A 21,651-nucleotide genomic window follows, 5' to 3' on the forward strand; every position below is an offset into this window, starting at 1 on the left:
AATTCGTCCAAGAATCTTGTTTACGAGTGTTTTTCGAGTAAACAGTAAATCTAATCGTCGACAGAAAATGTAAAATACTTTCAACAGAATTTATAAATACTCCGCAACTGTGGAATGTGCGCCCGATTGAAAGCCAGTTCTCCACCTATCCGAGAATTTTATTTTCAACGGTCGCACCCGGAGAGCAAACATCCAGGCCTGATCCTGACGGCCGAGGATCTTAGAATACCTTCTTGTCGCAGAAGCAAAACAGAAAACGTGCGCGCGAGCGCCGATGGGGACGCGTGACAGGCAGGAAATTGTGGTGCGCGTGAAAACTGCCCCGGGGACGCAATGGCGCCGTTGGACAAACAAGCAGAATTCGATGCATCCGTTGCAGGCTGCGACGGCTTCGAAGCGCGCCCGTTCTTTTCATAAACGCATTCCTGACCCTCGCCCGCTCCCGGAACCCAGTCGGGGTTCGTCGCTCCACCCTCGGCCAGCGAGATTGCTGTTAGAGCTGGGTCGCCGGCCCCTCCGGCCGGTCGGCATCGCGTAATCGTCTGTACGATGATACACCAGAAACCCACCCCTGCGCGTTTACTCCAGCGCACGGCTGCTTTTCCGAGACGGAAAGATCGAACGGAGACGCGCGGTGGAGCGAAACGCAGCGGCGTGCGTGCGCCCGTACGCGTGAACGCACACGCGGTATTCGATATAGTATTATATATCTTCCGAGCGGGGATTGAAACACTGGTATAGTTTCGGTCCGGTACAATTTGCAATACTGCTGATATGCATGCATGGAAGCTGTAAATCTGTGCGTTGCGCCGACTGTCTAGCATTGCTATTGTTGCGAACGAATATAGGGGATCATTTCGGCTGTCTAAAACATGTGGAAGCTCAAAGCCTGCGAAATTATGGAGCATACAATAGTTGAACTAGAATAATTCAATGCAACTTTATATATATCTCCAGTTTCTACAAAACGATATTTTAAATAATATCGTAATTTGCAATTTTATTATATACGTTGTGTAAGTATTTAAAAAAAAAAAGAAAATGTGTGATAAAATATTCTTTTTAAAAACCGATAATCTTATTTGTATTTGCTGAGAAAAATAATCAAATGCAACTTATGAAATTTTGATTAAAAAATAATTAAATGCAACTTATAAAATTTTGATTAAAAAATAATCAAATGCAACTTATAAAATTTTGATTGAAATTTACTTTATACGGCAGAATTGTAGATAAGATAGAACAGGGCATCTTTTATTTACACAGAATATATTGAAATAGATAAATGTCAAAGGGTTGCATGGCAATGCAATTATAGAATTCCGTTGCAAATTATCCGATAAGCGTCTAAGAGAGAAAATTAAATGTTCCAGTTAAACTCATTTTATTAAAAAGTGTCAGTAAAACAACATTTAGCGCCTTCGCATAACATAAATGAGTGCTTCACTTTACGTTCCTGCTTTGCAGAAGGTATTACTCATTGCAACATTTGCATGCATTACTTAGACTCTCGTTTAGCATTTTACTCCCGCGTCCACACAAATGCGCCCGCACAACGCGCCGCGTATGTATGCGAGTGCATCCACTTGTATGCGCTCCACGATCATATGGTCGCGCCGAAGTCGCGCGTGTGCGTTTCAACGTGCGTGCCTGAACGGCGGTGTGAGTGCGTGAGTGGTGTGCGGAGTGCGTGAGTGGTGTGCGGAGTGCGTGTGCCGGTCGAGAAGGGCGAGGGTGTCCCGGGTAGGGGAAACTAAACGCGTGTCTTCGGTTTTGGTTTTAGTTTCGTGGCAGTCGCTGCCGACGCTGACGACGACGACTACACGATCACGACGACGACCACGACGTCGACGACGGCGAGGCCGATTTTCCGAGCGTTGCCGATCTCGCCGACGCGATAATACGGACGCGTTTTGTCACGCCGGCATCATTTCCCGATCGAATCAACGTCGCGTACGTGTGAACGAGTGTGATTCGCTCTGTGGCTCGCGGATGCAATTGCGGATGCGACTGAAAATTGACTAAATCCGAAAGTGTCATCGATCGCACCCCCTGTGTGAGAGTTACGCTGAGGGATTAAGATTCATTTGCTTCGGAGCACACCGCGTGTGCGCTCCCGTCCTTCCAGTTCAGAACATTTGAATTAAATTTATGTGACTCCGTGATGTAAAATTTACAACTTTCACTATCCGAAGTTTTCTACTACGTTTCCCTTAAACGCCAGTTCGCAAATATTATCACAAGTTTTGCGCGAGTGTATTTCTGAAACTTTCAGATTTAATAAATTTTATTTTTCAATTTTAAATAACTTTTTTTTCTTACGAAACTCGAGTATTGATTATTGGTCTCAAAGTACCTTTCTTAGTTTAATCTTAACTCCAAATGTCACGTTCCATATATAGCTCTTGAATACCTAATTAAAGTTGAAACCTCACAAGTGAGACAAGACGTGAACGATAATCACCGATAAAAGGGTGTGAAATTGATGCGCGATAGTACCACCTGATTGCATCTAAATTAAACCGCGCGGCACGCAAAAGGAGGACCACCTACCAAGAATAACGTTAGGAGGAACGAGGGGACCGGTGGCAAAAAGCAGCGCGCAAAAGGCACGCGCCCGAGACGCAGGATCAAAGTTGAAATTCCTCGGGAGGGCGGCGAGGGCGGAGGAAGCGAGAGAGAGAGAGAGAGCGCGCGGTCGGGGGAAGTCAAAGCGGATAAAGAGAACGACGACCGAGTCGAAAGCCGAGGCGAAAGTTCCGACCGAAAGAAACGAGTGTGCGGAAAGAAGCCGAGGGGCACAAAGAGAGCGGGAAGAACGCTGGTTTTGTTAATCAAAAGATTTCGAGACGACGCGTCCGGCTTAATAACGAGCGAGGGGCGGGCGTGAAAGGACGCATCGTAGGACCTCCGGTTGTGAATTGTATCGCTGGCGCCTGTACCTTTTGTAGGGAGTCCCGGCTGAATAGTACGATAAGAAAGAATGAGAGTCCACTCTTGAGAAGGAGTAATGAATAACATTAGACTGCCGTTGAATACTAATATGTTTGCGGTAGATTGTGAATTTTAAGGAAACGGAAGAAAAATTGAACGTCTTCCGTGAAAATTAGACATTTACAACGTGTGAAAAGATATTTAAAAAATACAGGACTTGTGTATATATAATTATAATTGCTATTTTTTGTGGAAATAGTGACAAAAGTGAACGGATTTATCTTCGTGGGATTCTTTCTCGATCATCGATTTAGTGACTATAATTAATAAAATTATTTTAATTAATTAATAAATATTAATTATTAATACATTAAGTGTGACAACAGACAGATTAAGTGCAACATCACATACAAACACTTTCAACGATCGCGTCAGAATTGAGAATCGCGAGGACATCGAGAATGTCTCGATCCTCCAGGTCCTTCGAGTGGTCGCGATCGATCGAGGTAGCGACAGGATCGTTTTGGGGTCAGGATCCGTCACCACGGGAAGACTATCGTTGAAGGGAAATCTCGCGCGCTTCGCGTTTATTTGGGAAACTCGACCGTCCGTGATCGAATGCTGCTCGCCGTGAGAGAAGAGCGGATTAATTGTCTTGAGTGCGGCCTCCGCGACACTTGAGCTCCGATTCTCGATACAAAACCGATATCGAGATGCGTTGCGCGTCGAAATACGTATTTCTCACGAGTCTGCTGGTGGTGCTCAGGACTCGTCGAATGGACGCAGTTGCGGAGGAGCCGTCGCCGGAATTAGGCCAGAACAAAGGTACGCATCCAAATTCTCAGCAATTTGTTCGCCCTAAATTGTTATTCAAATTTTTTACCGTAACACCTTTTAAAAAATGTTCACAGTTTTAAATTCGTTGTTTGATTGCGCTTTCGAATATATATTGGCCCATTAAAAGATATTAGTACATTAACTGTTTCATTTATCGTTAAGTGAAACAATTAATAACTGTTCTACAAATTTGCATAAAATAACACACAGCATATGAATAAAAATACAATATGTTTGCACATCGGTAAACAAAATAATTTAGAATCAAAAGAAAATTAGTAACGCAATGAAATATTTTACATTTGTATCTATTTTGAATTGCCAACTTTGTGCAAGATGAAGATAGATATGCACCTGAGTTCTCGTTACCCGAAACTGTCAGAAGATTGACATCTAATTAGCAGGTCAAATCCCTCAACAAGGCTATTAACAGCGGCAATCGCTTGAAGTTCACCGTGCTCTCTCAGTTTATGCTCGACTATGTTTACACACTGACCCATTAACTTTGCATCAACATCGTACGAAAGTGGAATAAGAGTTTTGTAAATTTTTTAATATGTACTAACATTATATCTAACTGCACTTTCGACATCCAATATTCTTCGCTATTATTTTGCTTGTATATCAATTTTTTACAACACCACAAATAAACGTGTTCTGTATAATTATTAACACTTTCACGATCGTTATATATTCAGCTCTGCTCAACGCTCGGAGTAGCTCTATTATATTAAATTAATGTAAAATCCGATATTTCATATTACATGATCCAATACAATGATGCAAAAAATAGTAAATGTAAAATTACGTGATCGGCTACTGACTTATTCCGAAGTATAAACGTAAAAATACGGAACTGGCTTCTGACTTATACCAAAATATAAAAATATGTGAGCGGTCGCGAAAGGGTTAATTATAATATATTTAGTTGCATAATTCTAATAGTGAAACATTAATAAATTAGCAAAATAAAATATAAATATAGATGAACTCAATGAAAAGAGTAATGATAAAAGAGAATGATAAAAATATATAAGATAAATGTTAAGTATTATAATATTCAGTAGATTTAAATGTGATTTAGTCGTGTAAAAAAAGCTGCAGATTTTAGACCGTTCTTACATAATTAACAAGGTATCTCGACACTTCTCGTGCATCGACACTAACCGGAAGGATTTAAATAAACCCACAGGCCCGCATGCGACCTACTGACGTTTTAGCGTTCGTAAAATTCAATCAAGGCACCGTTCGCCTCAATCTCTAGCGCATCATGAGCAATCTCGCATGATGCGTCGTTTCCTGTTTATATTAATGCAACACGCAGCAATATCAATTCGCACGGAGAAGGGAGTAGATAAAACAATGCACTCCGCTATCGGGCGTGAAACACAGTGCACCCGCGTGAATAGTTTAATTAATCGTGCTGCGGAAGAATTTGGTATGCGCGATAATAGACACGCCACGACGGTAGACAGAACAAAAATTGAAACAGCTGCTAAAATAGACGTCGCCAGTTTAATTTGGCGAGACTGCCGACGTTCGCCAGAATAATTACATTATTAATCTTTGAGATGCTGACTCTCGGAAAATCGCAGAGTCAGCAGCGAAAAAAATATCGCGCAGAACGCGGAACAGCAGCTCTCACTTGTAAAATGCAACAAACGGGATTAAATTTGCTTTTGCGGGATTAAAGTTGCGAAACGGTCAGGAATCATTTTTGGTCATTGTTAGGCAACTCTCTTGTTATTATTAATTAGATTTAATAATTTAATGGCACGGACAATGACGAGATACAAAAACATTATTATTTTAAATTATGTTTTAAAATATATTTTGATCGTTAATATCTTAAAACATGTTTCAATCATTAATATTTTTAAATATATTTTGATCATTAATATTTCAAAATATTATTCAGATTACTTAAAAACAATGTCGAGAGGAATTTTAAATTCATTAATCATTGCAATACGACATTATCTATTCGCATGGAAAAGGAAATAAAGATAAAATGCTACACTCGTTATCGCATAAGCAATATCGCGCGTACGCGTTTAATTGCAGAAAAATTTGATGGGTTCCATAATAATTGCAGTTTTATATAACGGCAGACCCAACAAATATAAAAATATTGCAATTATTCTGACAAAATAATAATCCCGATTAATAGTGGAACTTTTCTAACATTAATGCTGAAACTTTCCTAGCTTTAACTCTATCAAGATATATTAATTCCAAAGGAAAAGTACCGAACCGCAACATATTAGGTTTTTTATTAAGATAATGAATGGCGCATAATCTAAGCGCGACCGCATTGTAATAGTTAAGATAATGCAATCGCGCGCGATGTCCGCGAAATGAAATAACGGTCGCGATCTTTCCACGTGTGAAACAGTCGATCGAAAATAGGAAGCGTAAATCGACGAGTAAGATATTTTCGTCAGCGGTCCCTCTCGCGCATATACCGCGCGAGTTCGGGAACTCGGATGGCTCCGAGTTCGCGGCGAAAGAATTCGCGCGACTTATTTTCAGCGGATGGAAAGGAGCCTCCTTCTAGCTATTTGGCTTCGTCACTGTGAATTCATACAATACATAACTAGAATAATCGTCATTTATCACGAATTAACGTTGCTCAGCTTGTTTGCCAACAAATACAACGTGCTCAGAAGCGTGAAGATATTTCGCATTGCGATTGCAACGAGAAATATGAAATACATTTTGTCAGAAATAAAAACTTAGCTAAATATATACACACAATATATAGACACAAGGATATTTCATATTTGTAAGCTCGATCATAGAGAGATTTGATAGCTTTATCGCCGTTTAATAACATCGATCGCGCTACATGAAAGATGATAACATCTCCATTTATCATCATATTCATGTAAGTATCGCAAAAGACTTAAAATGTTTGTCTAACAGTAAAAGTCATAGTCAGGCAGAACAGCCTGTTGCAAAAGCAACACTTTCTACGAAATGAAAACACATAAACCATTGCAGCGTGCTTCATGCGTTTGAAAGATCGCCCTTGCAACGTTGTATCGTACATCTCAAGGACTTCCTCAATGTATCGCACGCAAATTTTCTGATGCACAATTCAATTTGCTTTTCATCTATAAAAGGTACATAATACGAGAAATTTTTATATAAAAAAAATTGCCCGTACTAAAAAAATTTCCGTCAGAAAAATTTTCTGAAGCATAAAAATAATTTGTAAAATAGCAAACTATTCGTCTTGATTGAATTAAAAATCAATTAATAAAATATCAATATTAATATATAAATTAATATATTATTATATAGATTAATAAAATTAATATGTAGTTGTATATAGAATTAATATACAGATAAATTTGTAATTGTATAAAAAGACGGGTTGGCGAAATAGCGACTTGATTTTGTAAAATATTAAATATAAATTAGCAGATCATCAATTTGTTGATGTATTCTTTCAGTTATTTTATTCAAATGTATTATTACAACAATCAGATAATGATAAAGTCGAAGAAGATAATGGAATTCCTCATTAAATGGAAACAAGCCTTTGTTCATTTATGGCCAAGCGCTATTCACAATAATCATGCATTATGTTCAATGTTTAATTGAAAGCGTAATTAGTGTAATCAGCGTGAACTGTATTTCACAAATATTTCGTATAAATTACCGGCGTTATTATTATTTAATTTATAGTGGCTTAGTTCTTGTTTATTGATCCGAATAATCATTGTTTCGTCAAACAAGAGCTATAATTAATTGCTGTGCGTTTTGACATTTGTCTAACCGCTTACTGATTCCAAGCTCGTGTATGTTGTGCGTGACACATGTCGTCAGCGTTACAGACGTGTACACGACTGATTATACGGACGAAAATTATATATTATAGAAGACCGAACAATATATAGATGCATTAAATATGTGCATTTCATTATTTAAATAATTAATAGTTGGAATCTGTTAGTTGTTAATATGCAATTAGCAAAATAATTAGTAATTCATGGCGGCGAATCAACAGTGACCGAAAGAGATTATTATACAAGCGCGGACCAAGAGAATACAAATTGATATAATTGATATTATTTGTGAAATTAACTATACGAAATGTTATATACAAGATGATATAATCGTGAATAATATGATATGAATTGCAACCTGTTATTTCTTATTGCTCGAGCGTTGGTCGCAAAACACGTTGATCGCGTCGCCAACATTTAAATTCGAAACAATCAAGGATCGCAGGAGGAAACAACGAAGTAAAACGTAGAGAAAGGGTTCGCCTTTGAAAACGGAAGAGGTTTGACTAACGTAACGAGGGAATCACGGGTGGTGTGGGTCAGAGCACTGGTAAAATTATCATACAAAGTGGTCAAAGGTATTCCAGCGTATACCCTCCCTTTTCATCTCCCCGATGACCCTACGGGGACGGGGATAGCTCGCAGGGAGGTCGAAAGGAACAGAAGGTGGTCGGCCGAGAATCGACATAATTGTCGGGTTGCGTGTAGCTCGATTATTTCGAAACAGATCTGGATAATTTAACTAAATGACCATATGGTCCTTGTAAATAATTACCGGGCATCGAGACGTAATAGGTAATATATTACCTATTTCTCCAACAGAGAAATTTCTTGGATAGTTTCGGTCTTTATGTGAGACCGACATTCAATAAATCAAACCTTTAAGTCGGTTGTTATTACAACTATTATTATCATCAATCACTTTTTATGTTTGCGTTTCGATTGAAATTTTTTGTTTATCTTTGTACACATCTAATTTTGTGCCTATAATTTATCATATATTCCAATTTCGGATATAATTCAAAGATGTAAGATATTTTTCTTTAAATGTTTATGAAATTGTCAGGAGTGTTCTTTACCGCTCGTTCATTCATGTATCTGAAATGAATGATTTCCATTCGGTGCTTTTCTCACGCAGCAAATTTCATCTGCGTGCAATAAATATGACCGCGAATTCGATCGGCGACCGATGGACGCGCGACCGAGTGAAAGGAAGGATAGGGAAAGAGGCCAGAGGCTGCGACGCGCACGGAAATAGACGCGAGTCGCCGGAAGCACGATTTCCCAACGAATACACACGATACAAAAATAGCAGGGTTGTCTCTTTCAGTCGGCTATTATTTACATAACTACGCGATACGCACACGCGAGCCTTTTTTCGACGCTTCTGATCGACGCGTCTCTCCCGGAAAAAAAGCTTATCTTTTGCATAAAAAAACAAGAAAAAAATGTGTATAACGATCCACTTACGGGTCCGCGAACTGCATTCAGTTTTTTGTTCCGTGAAAGACAGGTGGATGCAGTAGACATAAAGAAAACAAGTCTATTCTTTTTAACCGCACGCTCTTACATTTTTTTATGAGCCTGAAATGAAAGAAATATATACACACGTCAGGGAGAGATGAATAGAGAAGAGCATAAGCGTTTTTACTTCAGAAGATTCGAAGTGAACATGAAATATGATAGATCGTATCTAGACGAGCTCCGTTTTGTTTTAATATATGAATATTTCATGCACAAATTTTTTAAGTTAATTTAATATACATAAAATTATGCAACATCAAGAACTTCAAAATCCTGCGTTAGGAGTCTCAACGGATGCAAACACGCCACTGGATATGAGTAAATGCCCAATCGCCGATGTAAACCTCGACAGGGCGTTTAGTTTCAACCCCCTCATCATGTTCTTAAAGGCTCGTTGAGGGTGATGAAACATATAGCGGCGTACTAATGAAGCGGTTCTTCGCGGACAGCACCACCGCCGCCGTTGTGCTCGCGTGGCCGTGATGAAAACGCATCCACTTTATTAAACTTGCCCGACCTTGCACAAATAAAACAGTATAAAAATTTCCCAAATTAAATTATTTTTGTGCCTTTCATTACTTTTCTTTGCTTTCAAATGTAGTCTAAAAACAAAAATCTCTTCCGTCATATTTTCGAAGCATTGTCATTTTAGAATGCGTCGCGACATATCCGTTGACTTGTATCGGGGAAAAAAAAAAAACAACCGAGAAAATATTCAGACGTGTCAGTGTGTGCCTTCACAATGAGTGAGTTATCAATGGCATACCACGATGTGCATTAACAGCGGAGTGTCGCGCGCACGTGCGGCGCCGCACGTCGGCCGTCCAGTCCGCACTTGTGTTATATCGTTTCTATTTTCTGCACTAGGTACTTCATAACGCGATGTGACGAATCTAAGTTTAAATCGCGTGGTTGAGGACCACATAAAATGGACAATGGTGCATCGAACTGATGTTTGTCGTCGCGATTACCATTGTAGCGCGACGAGCTGGCAGAATCGCTCGAGAAACGACTACTGTAATTTCGTCAAGTTATAAGAGACCCGAAGACCACAGGCAGAGCTGCGTTTAGCTTGTTTTCGGCTAATTTGATGCTAATTTGTAACTTCGAAAGTAAGAAAATTTTAACAATTGACAACTGGAATATTTTTGTTTATAACAAATAATATATATTTGTTAACAATGCTTAACAAATCGTTGAATATTACACGTTTGATAGTGTTCGTAAAATGGCAGGCTTTATTAAATTATAAGTTCAGATATCAAAACGATGGAAACGCTGTTTTCCTGTGATCTTCACAGGTTGTTGCTAATGTTTATGCGATAAACTCGCTGATTTATGTACTTTTCTGTCAACTGCTTGTGGGCGGAATCCCAGGAACATATGATTCATGTATCACGAAAATGATTTATATCTTGACTTTTAACTAGGTTGATGTGTCGCGGTTATTGATTATAATTTTAAAAGAGGTATGAAATATTTTCATATCACATGTGACGTTACCTTTTAACTAAATTTCATTTTATTAACTGCTGGTGCAAGGCTATAAAAATCGCGATAAAGTTTAAATAAATAAGATAAATAAAGTTGAGTATAAATATTAAAAATGCGCAATTTTTCCTTTTACAGCACCGATAAAATTAGTCTGGGCGACCGAAGGTGAAAATGTAGAATTGCCATGCGATATAACAACGCCGGTGGCGGATGACTCGGTCAACATGGTTCTCTGGTTTAAGGACAATGATGGTATACCACTCTACAGGCAAGTTTTGTACTATAAAAATAATTCAACTGATCTGACTATTTTTATATAGTGCTGGCGCCACAGAGATAGAAGTTGCTGCCAATAATTTCGCGCTAGTCACTGGTTAAAAATTTGAACAAGAAATAGAAATACCAGAAACATTAAACACCGAAAGCTATGGAGCTAAAATAAAATAAATACTTCATGTTTCTCTGACTTCTTTTTTACAAGAACAAACATAAAGAATATAGAAAAAGAAAAAAGCACTATAGTGAATATTGCAAAAGACTAAATCTCTATTTATCTTCCATATGTACATCCGCAGCAAATTTATGTGCAGATTAGGATGCATTTTTTTTCGAGCGCAGCAGAGACGAATTTTTTTCTCATCAAAGCGCGGGATCGTCGAGTTAAAAAAGTTCTTCCTGCTGTTCCACTTCCTGTTTTCTGGGAACTGATTCACACAGCGGCGATTTTCTGCCGAGAGTCGGACTGCCGGATGTTAGCTAGGTCCGTGTTATTGGGGGTTGGGATGCCATTGTTCTGAAACCGCATCTCGAAATATCCCCGGCACGAGCCCGGCTCGAGCGTGAACTCTGATTATGGATACCTCCGACGCGCTCTCTGCTCGCGACATATAAATATCACGAGCTCATTAACGATTAATGTAACTTAGTGCGACCTAGATTTCTATTTTAAGCATATTTTTAACAATTATACAATAATTTAATATTTAAAAGCATGAATTTTAACTACATTTCGAGTTTAAATGTATTTAAAATAATGAAAATAAGATAAAGTTCTCATGCTTTGCAAATTTTAATATGAAAATTTTGCATAGTTGTTATATATTTATATAATATTAATCTTCAACGGAGACCAGTAGAATAAATAATATATAAATGCGATTTAATTTTTATTTATACAAATTTTTTTATTTTAGAAACGATATAACTTGTTATATCGAATTTACCCGAACGCTGATCGTGTGAACGATTATAGAAACGGTGCATCGTTGCATGTACGCTAGGAAATTCAAGTTACGTTAGATCAGGATTGTATAAACAATTCGATCGAATATCCACGATATTCGGTCATCGAAAGCGCGGAATGATGGAATTTCATAACACCGACTGAGCTTCAGAAATAGCAGTCAATTGAAGACTCTTTTCGACTGACACACGGGGGTATTAAACAGAGCGCGTGAAGTCGCTTATTTACAAAAACGATCTCCGGGATCGTAAAGCAAGATGTTTCATCATCAACCATTCGTTCGTCGAAAAATAAATAGCTCTGTGTGAAGCTTGAAAGAATTTTTATTACGAAGATCTGTCTTTTTCAAATGTTTACGCTCGCAGTATGATGATATTGCGATGTAATGTATAATATTAAAATCGATTTAATCCTTGTATATATTACTATTTTAAAAATAGGGATTATACATTCATTCAAAATCTTTCAGAAATTAAGAAAAATGTGTGCTCAAAAAATGTGTATCAACTGATAACTATTACAAAAAATTATAATTAACTTTTTAAAATAATTACAAAAATGCGTATAAAATAAAATAATTATGCTGTCAAATATTTTTAAATTACAAATCAATATTTTGTAAAAGAAGCTTTATGATTCTTACAAAAGTTTTCGAAATAACCGAGAAAAATGTGAACGACTAAAAGTTCAATGAAAGCGCATTGCAATGCGTGGGCGATGCGATATAAGCACGAAACTGTCAGCAAGTGCTTATCAAAAACGCGATGGTTATAAGGCTCACAAGAGAATACAGAGTTTCACGTAATATCAAAGGATTTTCATAAAAGAAATACAGCGAGCAACAAAGATCGTCAAAGGAAAGCGCGAATAAGCTGTAAGAGTAGAACATAAAGCAGACTCTGGTTATTTGCCTTCTACTGTGGTATTTCTCGCGAATCTTCTCGCAGACTTGTGTTTCCGATAGTTACTGAAATGATCGCAAAATGATGAAAAGAAAGGAGGATGAAAGCAGCGAATCGGAAAGAATTTGCGCTACGACGACGCAGGAAAAATGTCTGTTAGCAAAACGTTGCAATATTCATACTTTTTATTGTGGTATGTAAAATAAAGAATAATTTTATTTGCAATTCAAATAATTTGTAAACGAGAATGTCGCTTAAAATTCGTTTTAACAATTTTGTAAGATCGAGTCGTGATTGAATTCATCGAAGGCGTGTGTGAACTTGGTTTGGCCTTTTTTTTCACGTTTTACATCTCTAAATTCCTCGTAGCGGAGGACATTTCACGCGTTCGAAGAAACGTCATATTTTCGTTTCAACGGATAGAAGATGCCTCTGTTCAATTTTACGGCATGTAACTCGAGTCACGAGATGGAACTTTCCATCCTCCTTTGCTGTTGAGTTGACTTTTAACGGTGTAGTTGGCAACGACCGTCGTCATCACCCGTATATCAGTGGCGAATCACATGCGACGCGCGATAAACAGGTTTGACAGTTTCGCTTTTTCCGTCGCCACCATTTTTCCACCGTGTGCCGGAACAATTTCCTGTTCCCGATATTGCGCAATCGTCAAGCTCTATAAAGCTGAGGGAAATCTAAATCCGCGTGCTACGTCTGCCAACTATTCTTTTTTTCGGCCGCGAATAGATGCGCAATGCACACGAGTTTACCGGGAACCGCCAATTGGCGAAAGCGGGATGTTTACCGACTTTTGGTACCGGAAATGCTAAACATTGCGATGGAAAATTAGCGAGATCACTCTTCGTGGATGAAGTAGTGGCGCCAGAGCATTAAATGATATTTCCTGTATAACGGAATTCAAGCAATTTTCATTTCATTCCAGAAATAACAACTTATAGTTATAAATTCTTTTAATTTCTTTATATCAAAATTAAGAAAAAATATTAATATTTAACAGTAAAAATGTTATTTAATCCTAGAACTTTTACTAAATTAATTTAAAGAAGACAGTAATAATTTTTGATATTTTTATGAAATTGTATAAAACAAATTACGCGTTTTAAAATAAATTCACAATTAAATACAAACTTTGCATTTAAAAAATAGTTAAAAATTTAATCTGATTACCATCGCAATAGTTTAATTTGACATATTGTTTCCATTTACAGCTTGGACGCGAGGAACAGTAACTTGACCAATGCTATTCACTGGGCAGTCAGCGACGATATCGGAAGACGAACGTACTTCCAGGTCGGTAACGGTCAACCGGCAAAGTTAAAAGTCACGAAAGTGACGTTCTCGGACCAGGGGGTCTTTAGATGCAGAGTGGACTTCGTGAACTCGCCGACGCGAAACTTCCTCGTGAATTTGACTATAATCGGTAAGTGTCGCGTGTCAAAGAGTGTAACACGTGTAGGAGTGATGATGTACTATTATACCGTCATTTTTGACTCTTTCAGAGCAACCAAGTAAGCCTGTGATATATGACGCTCAAGGACGAGAAGTGACAGGGGTAGGTGGTCCCTTTCTGGAGGGTTACAACCTTGCTCTGACGTGTCAAGTGTCTGGAGGTAATCCGCAATTTTATCTCGTATAAATTTCAATCATTCTTTATCGCGCTGACACTATTTGTGGACAAATAATGCAATCATTCCGCTTTACTATATATCGTACTATTCATACAATTAAAAAGATCTGTACTAAAAACTCATTCATGAAAAAATTGAAACTGCTTCAGGTATACCCAAGCCTCGGGTAACGTGGTGGAAGGATGGCGAGCTGCTAGATGGCGTGATCGATACTCCGCCTATAAGCTCGAACAAATTTACGGTAAACCACCTGTTCATCGACAAAATCACGAGATCACTGTGGGGAACAAAGCTCGAATGTCGAACTCAATCCGAGCCAATGAAGAAGCCTATCGTCCGCGAAGTGCCTCTCGACATATATCGTAAGCATTACACGCCTTGCACGAATTATGTTGAAATAATTTCCAGATCATTTGAATCGATTGAAAAATTTAATTTTAATTAGCAGAAACAAAATATACTTTGCGAATGCTGTTTAGCTAGTTTCGACTACGGCCTTAAGAACTCGTAAATCTCTTGACGATCGCACCCTATCGAGCACTTCTTCCAACACTTTTTTCAATTTTTTCCACGTTTGGGCGACGATGAAATGCAAAGGGCGGCATTTCGAAGAAGCGGATCATAAATGCCGCGCTAACGTGACATCTGCTTAAAATAAAATCGAAGAAACACTCACACTCTTCAAGGCCGTTCCCTCGATTCCTAAGCACGTGCTAAAAGGCGGTCTTAAGCGGCGCGTGTTAAAGAGCCACTCTTGGCACGTTTTATTCGATCGACACGTCGCGCTTCCGTTCGTCCGCCTTTCTCTTGTATTTATTTTTAGGTCAAACTAAACAGGAAAACCACCACACTTTGCACCTACAACAGCCCATAAAGAAAACACTTGTTGCAATCGTCAGAAGGGTTGTAATTCAATCTAAAAGCTAAAAAAAGCATATATTTTAAGCTCTTTTATCGGAAGAGTAAATTATTTTTAATTTAAAGAAATATATGTTATTTTTTATAATTTCTGTTCAACCATAAAAATTAAATTTTGAACAATTAATGTTTGTAACAACTATTGAATAATTTTTTAAAATATTTGATAAAAATTGTTCAATTTTACTATACGTGAGATATTTTCCTCGTGCTTTTTACGTTTTCCTTTCTATCGTCTGAAAAAAATTTATAAATTCTTCAAGTATCACATGTTTTAGTTAAACAGAAATGATATTGTGTTTTGCCATATTGTTCAGTTTCTTTTTTTAATTTTTTCCCGTTCAGGATTTTTCCGCATCTCATTATTCCACAACGAAAAAAGAAATTTAAATATAGTTGCAAGCAACTGACCCGCGGCGGAAGCGAAATGAATTCCAACGATTTTGCACGGACCTCCTTAACTCTTTTGGCGGTCACATTTCGCGGAATTGTCGACCAAAAGTAAAAATATAGTGATTCGGGGCGGCGAGCATCTGGTCCTCTTTCGTACTGTTATTTTCGTCATCATTTTTTGCATCCAGCGGGGATCGTTCGTGTCTACATCCGCAGATGTAAATTTTTAAGCAAGGAATCTATCCTTGTTAGACTTCCACGCACTTTTTGTCACGATTTTTTTCATACTAGGAATCTAAAATCTAGTAGCCAAGGAAAAAAAACAGAAAATATTGCGAAATACCGCAAGGATAAAATTTTTAGAGACTCAATATTTTCTTTCATAAAATTTAATCTTCTGTTATTAATTCGCATCGTTTTTTTTTGCGTTTAGTTAAACCAGCTATTGTAAAGATCGTTCTAAGCGAGGATCAGATCTTTGCCGGTCGTCCGATCGCTGCCAGATGCGAAACGTGGGGCAGTTCTCCAGCAGCCAGGATTATCTGGAGACTGGGTGAACACGTAATAGGTGATCCCAACGTGTCCACCACACAGAGAAGTAACTCAACGGTGAGCAAATTAGCTCTGGTCCTCAATAAGGACGACGACGGCAAGGAATTGGTCTGCCGAGCCGAAAATCCGAGATTTCCCGGAGGTGTACTTGAAGAAGTCAAAACGCTTCACATCTCTTGTGAGTTTTCAGCTCGACAACGTTTGCATTTTTAAAATTTAGTTTCAATTAAACAATATTCTAAATTTTTAATAGTAAAATGTGTGAAGTAATTGTAGATTATTTTTCTAAAAAAAATATTTTTTATACTCGTCTATTAACTCCTTAGATTTAAAAATTAAGAATTTTTTAATTATTTCTTTAATCAAAATGACAAATAATCTAGTTTATCTGTTATAATAATTATTAAAAAATGTTTTTTTTAATGACCTATTACGTATTTTTTTATTTTACGTAAATTAATTAAAACAATCGTCACAATCGTTGCGAAACCGAATACCATAATAAACAATGACGTAATCTTTCTCGAATTGCAAACAGATGCTCCGGTAGTTGCTGCTCGTTTGGCCCCTGGTTATATGTTAGACACTTTGAGGGAAGGCGACGATCTCAAGTTAGTCTGCGACGTACAAAGCAACCCCCCACCGACGAGAGTGATCTGGTACCACGATGTAAGTAAAAGTAAGAAAAACATTTAGTTATTCGTCCAACAAAATGATTAATCGCAACGCGGATTCTCGCGTTCTTGTCCGTAGAACCAACGGCTGGAGCACGACGTGAATGCCGGAATTTTGCTAGCTTCCAACTCGTTGACCTTTCGAGCGCTCACGCTCAAACACGTCGGCGAATACTCCTGCGTGGCTGCGAACGTCGTGGGAGAAACTCACAGTCCGCCGCTTTTTATTCACATGAAATGTGAGAACAGTCGCTTTTATTTATTAACGCGCCACGAGATTTTGTAGTAAACCGTTTTTGCACCAGGCACAGCAGCATTCGTAATAATCTAACTTGATTACCTCAGAGTTTTGCAATTTAATTCGGATATTTTTCAGGATTTTACAAAATATTGCAATTGTTAACTAAAATATCGCGATAATAATATTAAAAATTACTAAAAAATATTTGTCGAAATAAATAAAAAATGGTCGAAAATCACTGACACTTCCCATATCTTCCTCCTGTTTTTTTTCTTCTAACAATTCCGAATATTCGACAGATGCACCAAGGTGCAGAGAAGGTAAAGAGAGGAGAGAGATCACCATCGCTCGACACGAGACGGTGTTGCTCAAGTGCGAAGTGGAAGCGCTGCCGGACGATTACGTGCGATTTTCATGGACCTACAACGGCACTGTCGGCGACGTTTTGCCTATGCCAAACTCGAGGGTCGAGAATAAAGGGCTCGTGAGTGTGCTGGAGTACACACCCGGCGCCGATACCGATTACGGCACGCTGGCTTGCTGGGCGAGCAACAGCATCGGACGGCAAAGGGCACCCTGTATATTCAACATCGTACCTGCTAGTGAGTTTAATTGCGTTATTAATTACGTCATTGTCCTCTGCGAATTCACTTTACAGCAAGAAGCTAAATTTCCCTAATAAAATAATATAAAAATATGTTATACTTTAGTTGTTGTGTTACCAAATAAAATTAAATAAAAGAATATTCTCTGACAATTACGAGCCAAATCTTTTCTTACAAAATTTTAAGCGCTAGATTTGGCTAACGCGTGTCGCGCACAGTGTGCGTTTTTCTACAATTGGAAATTAAAACATTGATTTTTTTATCATTCAGAACCACCGCAACCGCCAGCGGATTGTTCGTTGCACAACGAGAGCAATTCGCTGGAGGTAAATTGCATCCCGGGATCGGACGGCGGGTCACCGCAGCACTTTTTGCTGGAGGTTCGAGGGTACCCCGGAAATGCCGCAATCGGCCAAATCGATCCTCACACTCTTCAGGCGCTCCAAAGCGACCAGGGCATGATCGAGGAATCGCCGCCCATATATAAAGAAATGAATCCGACCCCCAATTTTCAACTTCATGATCTGGAACCGGGATACGATTATACGATCTACATTTACGCGGTCAATGGACGCGGCAAGAGTGAACCCGCACTTTTGGAACATATTAGAGTCGTGGAACCTCTTCGAAACATGGAGAAAAATGGGATTTTTCCGGAAGACCTGAAAAAGGCGCTATCGCAAGCCAGTTCTGAAAACATGATTATTGTGATCGCACTGACAGGTACAGGTAAAATCAAGATTGCTGGCTTTTTATACAATAACTTAAACTAACTAATCTAATAATTTCGCCTAATTATTTTGCAATTGATGTGCGAATTAAAATGAGATTAAAATTAGATTAAAATCTAATCATTTCTTTCGCAAAAATTAAATTTGCATGCAGTTTTCAATTATTTTTTTGTCTTCTATAAAGAAGAGTTATATTTTTAAAAGCAAGAGTTTTAGAATTTTTGCCACATTTAGGCAAATTAAATTTCTAGATTTTAAATTATTGTTGCACCTCTTTGCAATATATATTATTTTAAATTTATTTCTCGAGTACATAATTTAATTTTGAATTTTAAAGGCGCGGCAGCGTTGGTCCTCATTGGTATCGGAGTGATCATCGGTGTGGTAGTTTGTAGGAAGAGATCGAACACTCCCATCATAGAAGAACCGGACGATTTTACCACGCCCACCTATGTTCCGGCTCATAGGATTGAGCCCAAAATCAGATACTCCAATGAAAACAGGCGCTCTCAAAGAGCGAGTCTTTATGTTGAGGAAGGTCGAAATGGTAGCTATAGAAAAAAATGATTTCTATTCGCAAACTGACAGCTTCAATAATTGCTTAATTATTGAACCTCCTTTCAGAACCGGATTTACTTCACCGAGTGGAGCTTGATGTGCACGACTAACTCATTTAATTTTGTACAGTTAGAAATAATCAAGAAGTGCAATGTAAAGTAGAATTCCATACGTAGAAACCCAACTGCTTCGACATTCGCATAAATTGGTGTATATACATATGTTCCGCCTCTCTAATTTACATCACGTTGAAACTAGAAACATCGATTGTAACAAGTAACTATTAACCGTAAAAAAAAATTTGTTTGTTGAAAGTTCATGTGTCAAGTTCATAAAGTGCTTTCTATCGAAGAATTTTGCGGTTTTAATGCGAGTTGAGGCGTCACGAAACATTCTATTAGTTATTTATACTCGCTTTTCGCAAAACGTTTCGCCGTGCGATGCACAAATCCACGGTGGAAATTTAGATTGTATAGAATTTAAAATAGTGTTGTAAAATGTACAGTTATTTTTACAAAGTACAAGACATCAGAACTTCTGTATACTTCCAAGTATTAGTATATTAATACGTCCACCTGAAAACGTGATCTTGTGTACCTTCGTCGCATAATAGAGACTGCTTCAAAAATCACGCGCGGATTTCAAATCCAACTGCATTCGGAATCTTTATAAATTTTAATTATATATATTCCGAATTCTGAATTGATGTATTTAACAAACACAAATTTGCCTCATTTGTATATCATTTTTGACGTTAAACTATACTTTGCATTGTGCTTTACATTGCTAAGCGATTTATCTTTCAAATACACTTTTTTTTGAAGCAGTTCGTAGTTTATAGATTATATGTACAATTTTTAATCAGCGTAAATTACGCTATTCCATACAATGTAAATACCGTACTCGCATATATTGATCGATGCACAGAATTTTAAAGAAAATAAATCGCCAAGTTGTATTATTAGTTTAGTGGTTAATGATCAATAAAATAAGAAGATTATCGTAAAACAATCGTTTTTTATCCCTATTCTTATTTTCATTAAATAGAAACATAAAAATTCGTTAAGTTATTTCACAACAATTAATATAATTGCTTCATATTGGTTTATAAATAATTTTTATGTATTCTTACACATAAAGTTCTTCACACAATGAAGTTTCAAAACCAAATCAATATCACCATAATTGCTATCAATTTGCCAGTTATTAACAACTATAAAGCTGCTCAGATCGGTTACTGATTTAATATCTATTTCATGGTTGATTCACGCTTGACGTTGTAATCGGTCACACTGTCCAATATAATAGACTATGATAAGCGAACCAGTATTTAATACATCGTAATTTGACCTGCCAGTTAAGTGAATTATTGTCACGCGTGAACTTTTGAACTTCTGCGACATACTTAGGGATGTATGTTAACTAGTTAACTCTCGAGTGTCGATAAAAGAGTACTTTGTTTAATAAATATAAATGTAAAAATTAATTCTAACCATGAAAGGGTGAAAAGTCATTAGTGATGACAAAAGTGCATAAATATTAAAAAAATTAAATTAATTCTTCCTTTGTATCTTTTGAAAACTAAAATGTGCTCTACGTTACCGGCTCTTAATACAAGAACCGATACGTCTCACACAGTCGCACGTTGGAAAGCGCCACATGTATGAAGAAACAATTATTCACTCGCATTTACTTTTCATATTTATTCTATATCTACGCTAAACTCGAATCTAACACTTTTTGTTTATTTAATCAGTTTGATTTATTTGATATCACTAAATTAAATGCTGAAAATCAGACGCTCTCATGTCTAACGTTTATTTTCTCCCAATATAAATTTCATAATAACGCTTTCACGTCTCTATTTTAAAATTGCGGACTAATATATCCCAGCCGATTTAAAATAATTATATGCATTAAGATTCCAAACATATTCATATTCGAACGATATCGATTATGTTCGTTTTACATTCGCGAGGACGAACACTTTTCCGCGAATGCCAACAATCTATTAATGAAAACTTCATCAACGTCGGAATAATTACGTCACTGCGCACGACAGCTGTCCCATTTTCGCAAATTGCCTGGCAGCGGTTATGATTTAGAGCCATGAATTAAATATGGCGCGACACATACGGAGTAGTCACGTTATAATCCGAGAGAGTGAACTATAATCTTTCATAAAATGCACCATTACAAAAACACCTTCGTTCGCGTGCCAACCGTGTAAGATAGAGTATATCAGTGAATTGAATTATCCGAGCTTGCGCGGCATCATTAAAATAACTACAAGTTTTATATGCAACGTCTGTGACTGCATCGATCCACGAGTGCGACGAAAGAAAGCGCGTTAATCTAAATTAAAAAGAAAGATAGAACAAAAATGCGTAATGGCATAATGCTATTTTAAAAACTTAATAATGTTGCTCTTGCTCGAGGAAAATTAGCGAAAAATATGATAAACTCATAATCGCCAGAAATAAAATAAACGTAAAAATATGGTTATTAAGATTATGGAGACACAACAATTAAACTTAATTAAAAAATATGCACTAGTTTTTATTGGTTCAAGGTAATATTAATGTAAAATTATATTATTGGCGTT

The 21,651-nt window shown here is 37.5% G+C and overlaps 2 protein-coding genes across 4 annotated transcripts in view; one reads left to right on the plus strand and one right to left on the minus strand.

Moving 5' to 3' along the window:
* The window catches only part of LOC105672005 (deoxynucleoside kinase-like), a 159,057-nt gene that overhangs the window by 16,325 nt on the left and 121,081 nt on the right, over nt 1–21,651 (minus strand). The window lies entirely within an intron of this gene.
* On the plus strand, nt 1,783–20,148 carry side (sidestep). 3 transcript variants are annotated; one of them, XM_012366647.2, is made up of 12 exons: nt 1,783–3,759; nt 10,719–10,851; nt 13,955–14,166; nt 14,246–14,356; nt 14,524–14,736; nt 16,119–16,415; nt 16,776–16,906; nt 16,991–17,150; nt 17,452–17,754; nt 18,028–18,486; nt 18,826–19,035; nt 19,113–20,148. In XM_012366647.2, exons 1-12 carry the CDS (start codon nt 3,648–3,650, stop codon nt 19,154–19,156), a joined length of 2,385 nt encoding a protein of 794 aa, XP_012222070.1. In that variant the 5' UTR covers nt 1,783–3,647; the 3' UTR covers nt 19,157–20,148. The 3 variants fall into 3 exon arrangements, with proteins under 3 accessions (XP_012222070.1, XP_012222071.1, XP_012222072.1); XM_012366648.2 differs by having other exon boundaries at nt 1,784–3,759; nt 18,028–18,480; nt 19,113–20,144; XM_012366649.2 differs by lacking the exon at nt 1,783–3,759 and adding an exon at nt 9,909–10,201 and having other exon boundaries at nt 19,113–20,147.

The sequence above is a fragment of the Linepithema humile genome, chromosome 1, assembly GCF_040581485.1.
Source record: "Linepithema humile isolate Giens D197 chromosome 1, Lhum_UNIL_v1.0, whole genome shotgun sequence".
In the NCBI taxonomy this organism is placed as follows: Eukaryota; Metazoa; Arthropoda; class Insecta; order Hymenoptera; family Formicidae; genus Linepithema; species Linepithema humile.

Coding starts and splice junctions, on each gene's coding strand:
- side (XM_012366647.2), top strand. CDS start 3,648: ATGCGTTGCGCGTCGAAATACGTATTTCTCACGAGTCTGCTGGTGGTG. Junction 3,760..10,718: donor GGAATTAGGCCAGAACAAAG/GTACGCATCCAA, acceptor TTCCTTTTACAG/CACCGATAAAATTAGTCTGG. Junction 16,416..16,775: donor CAAAACGCTTCACATCTCTT/GTGAGTTTTCAG, acceptor AATTGCAAACAG/ATGCTCCGGTAGTTGCTGCT.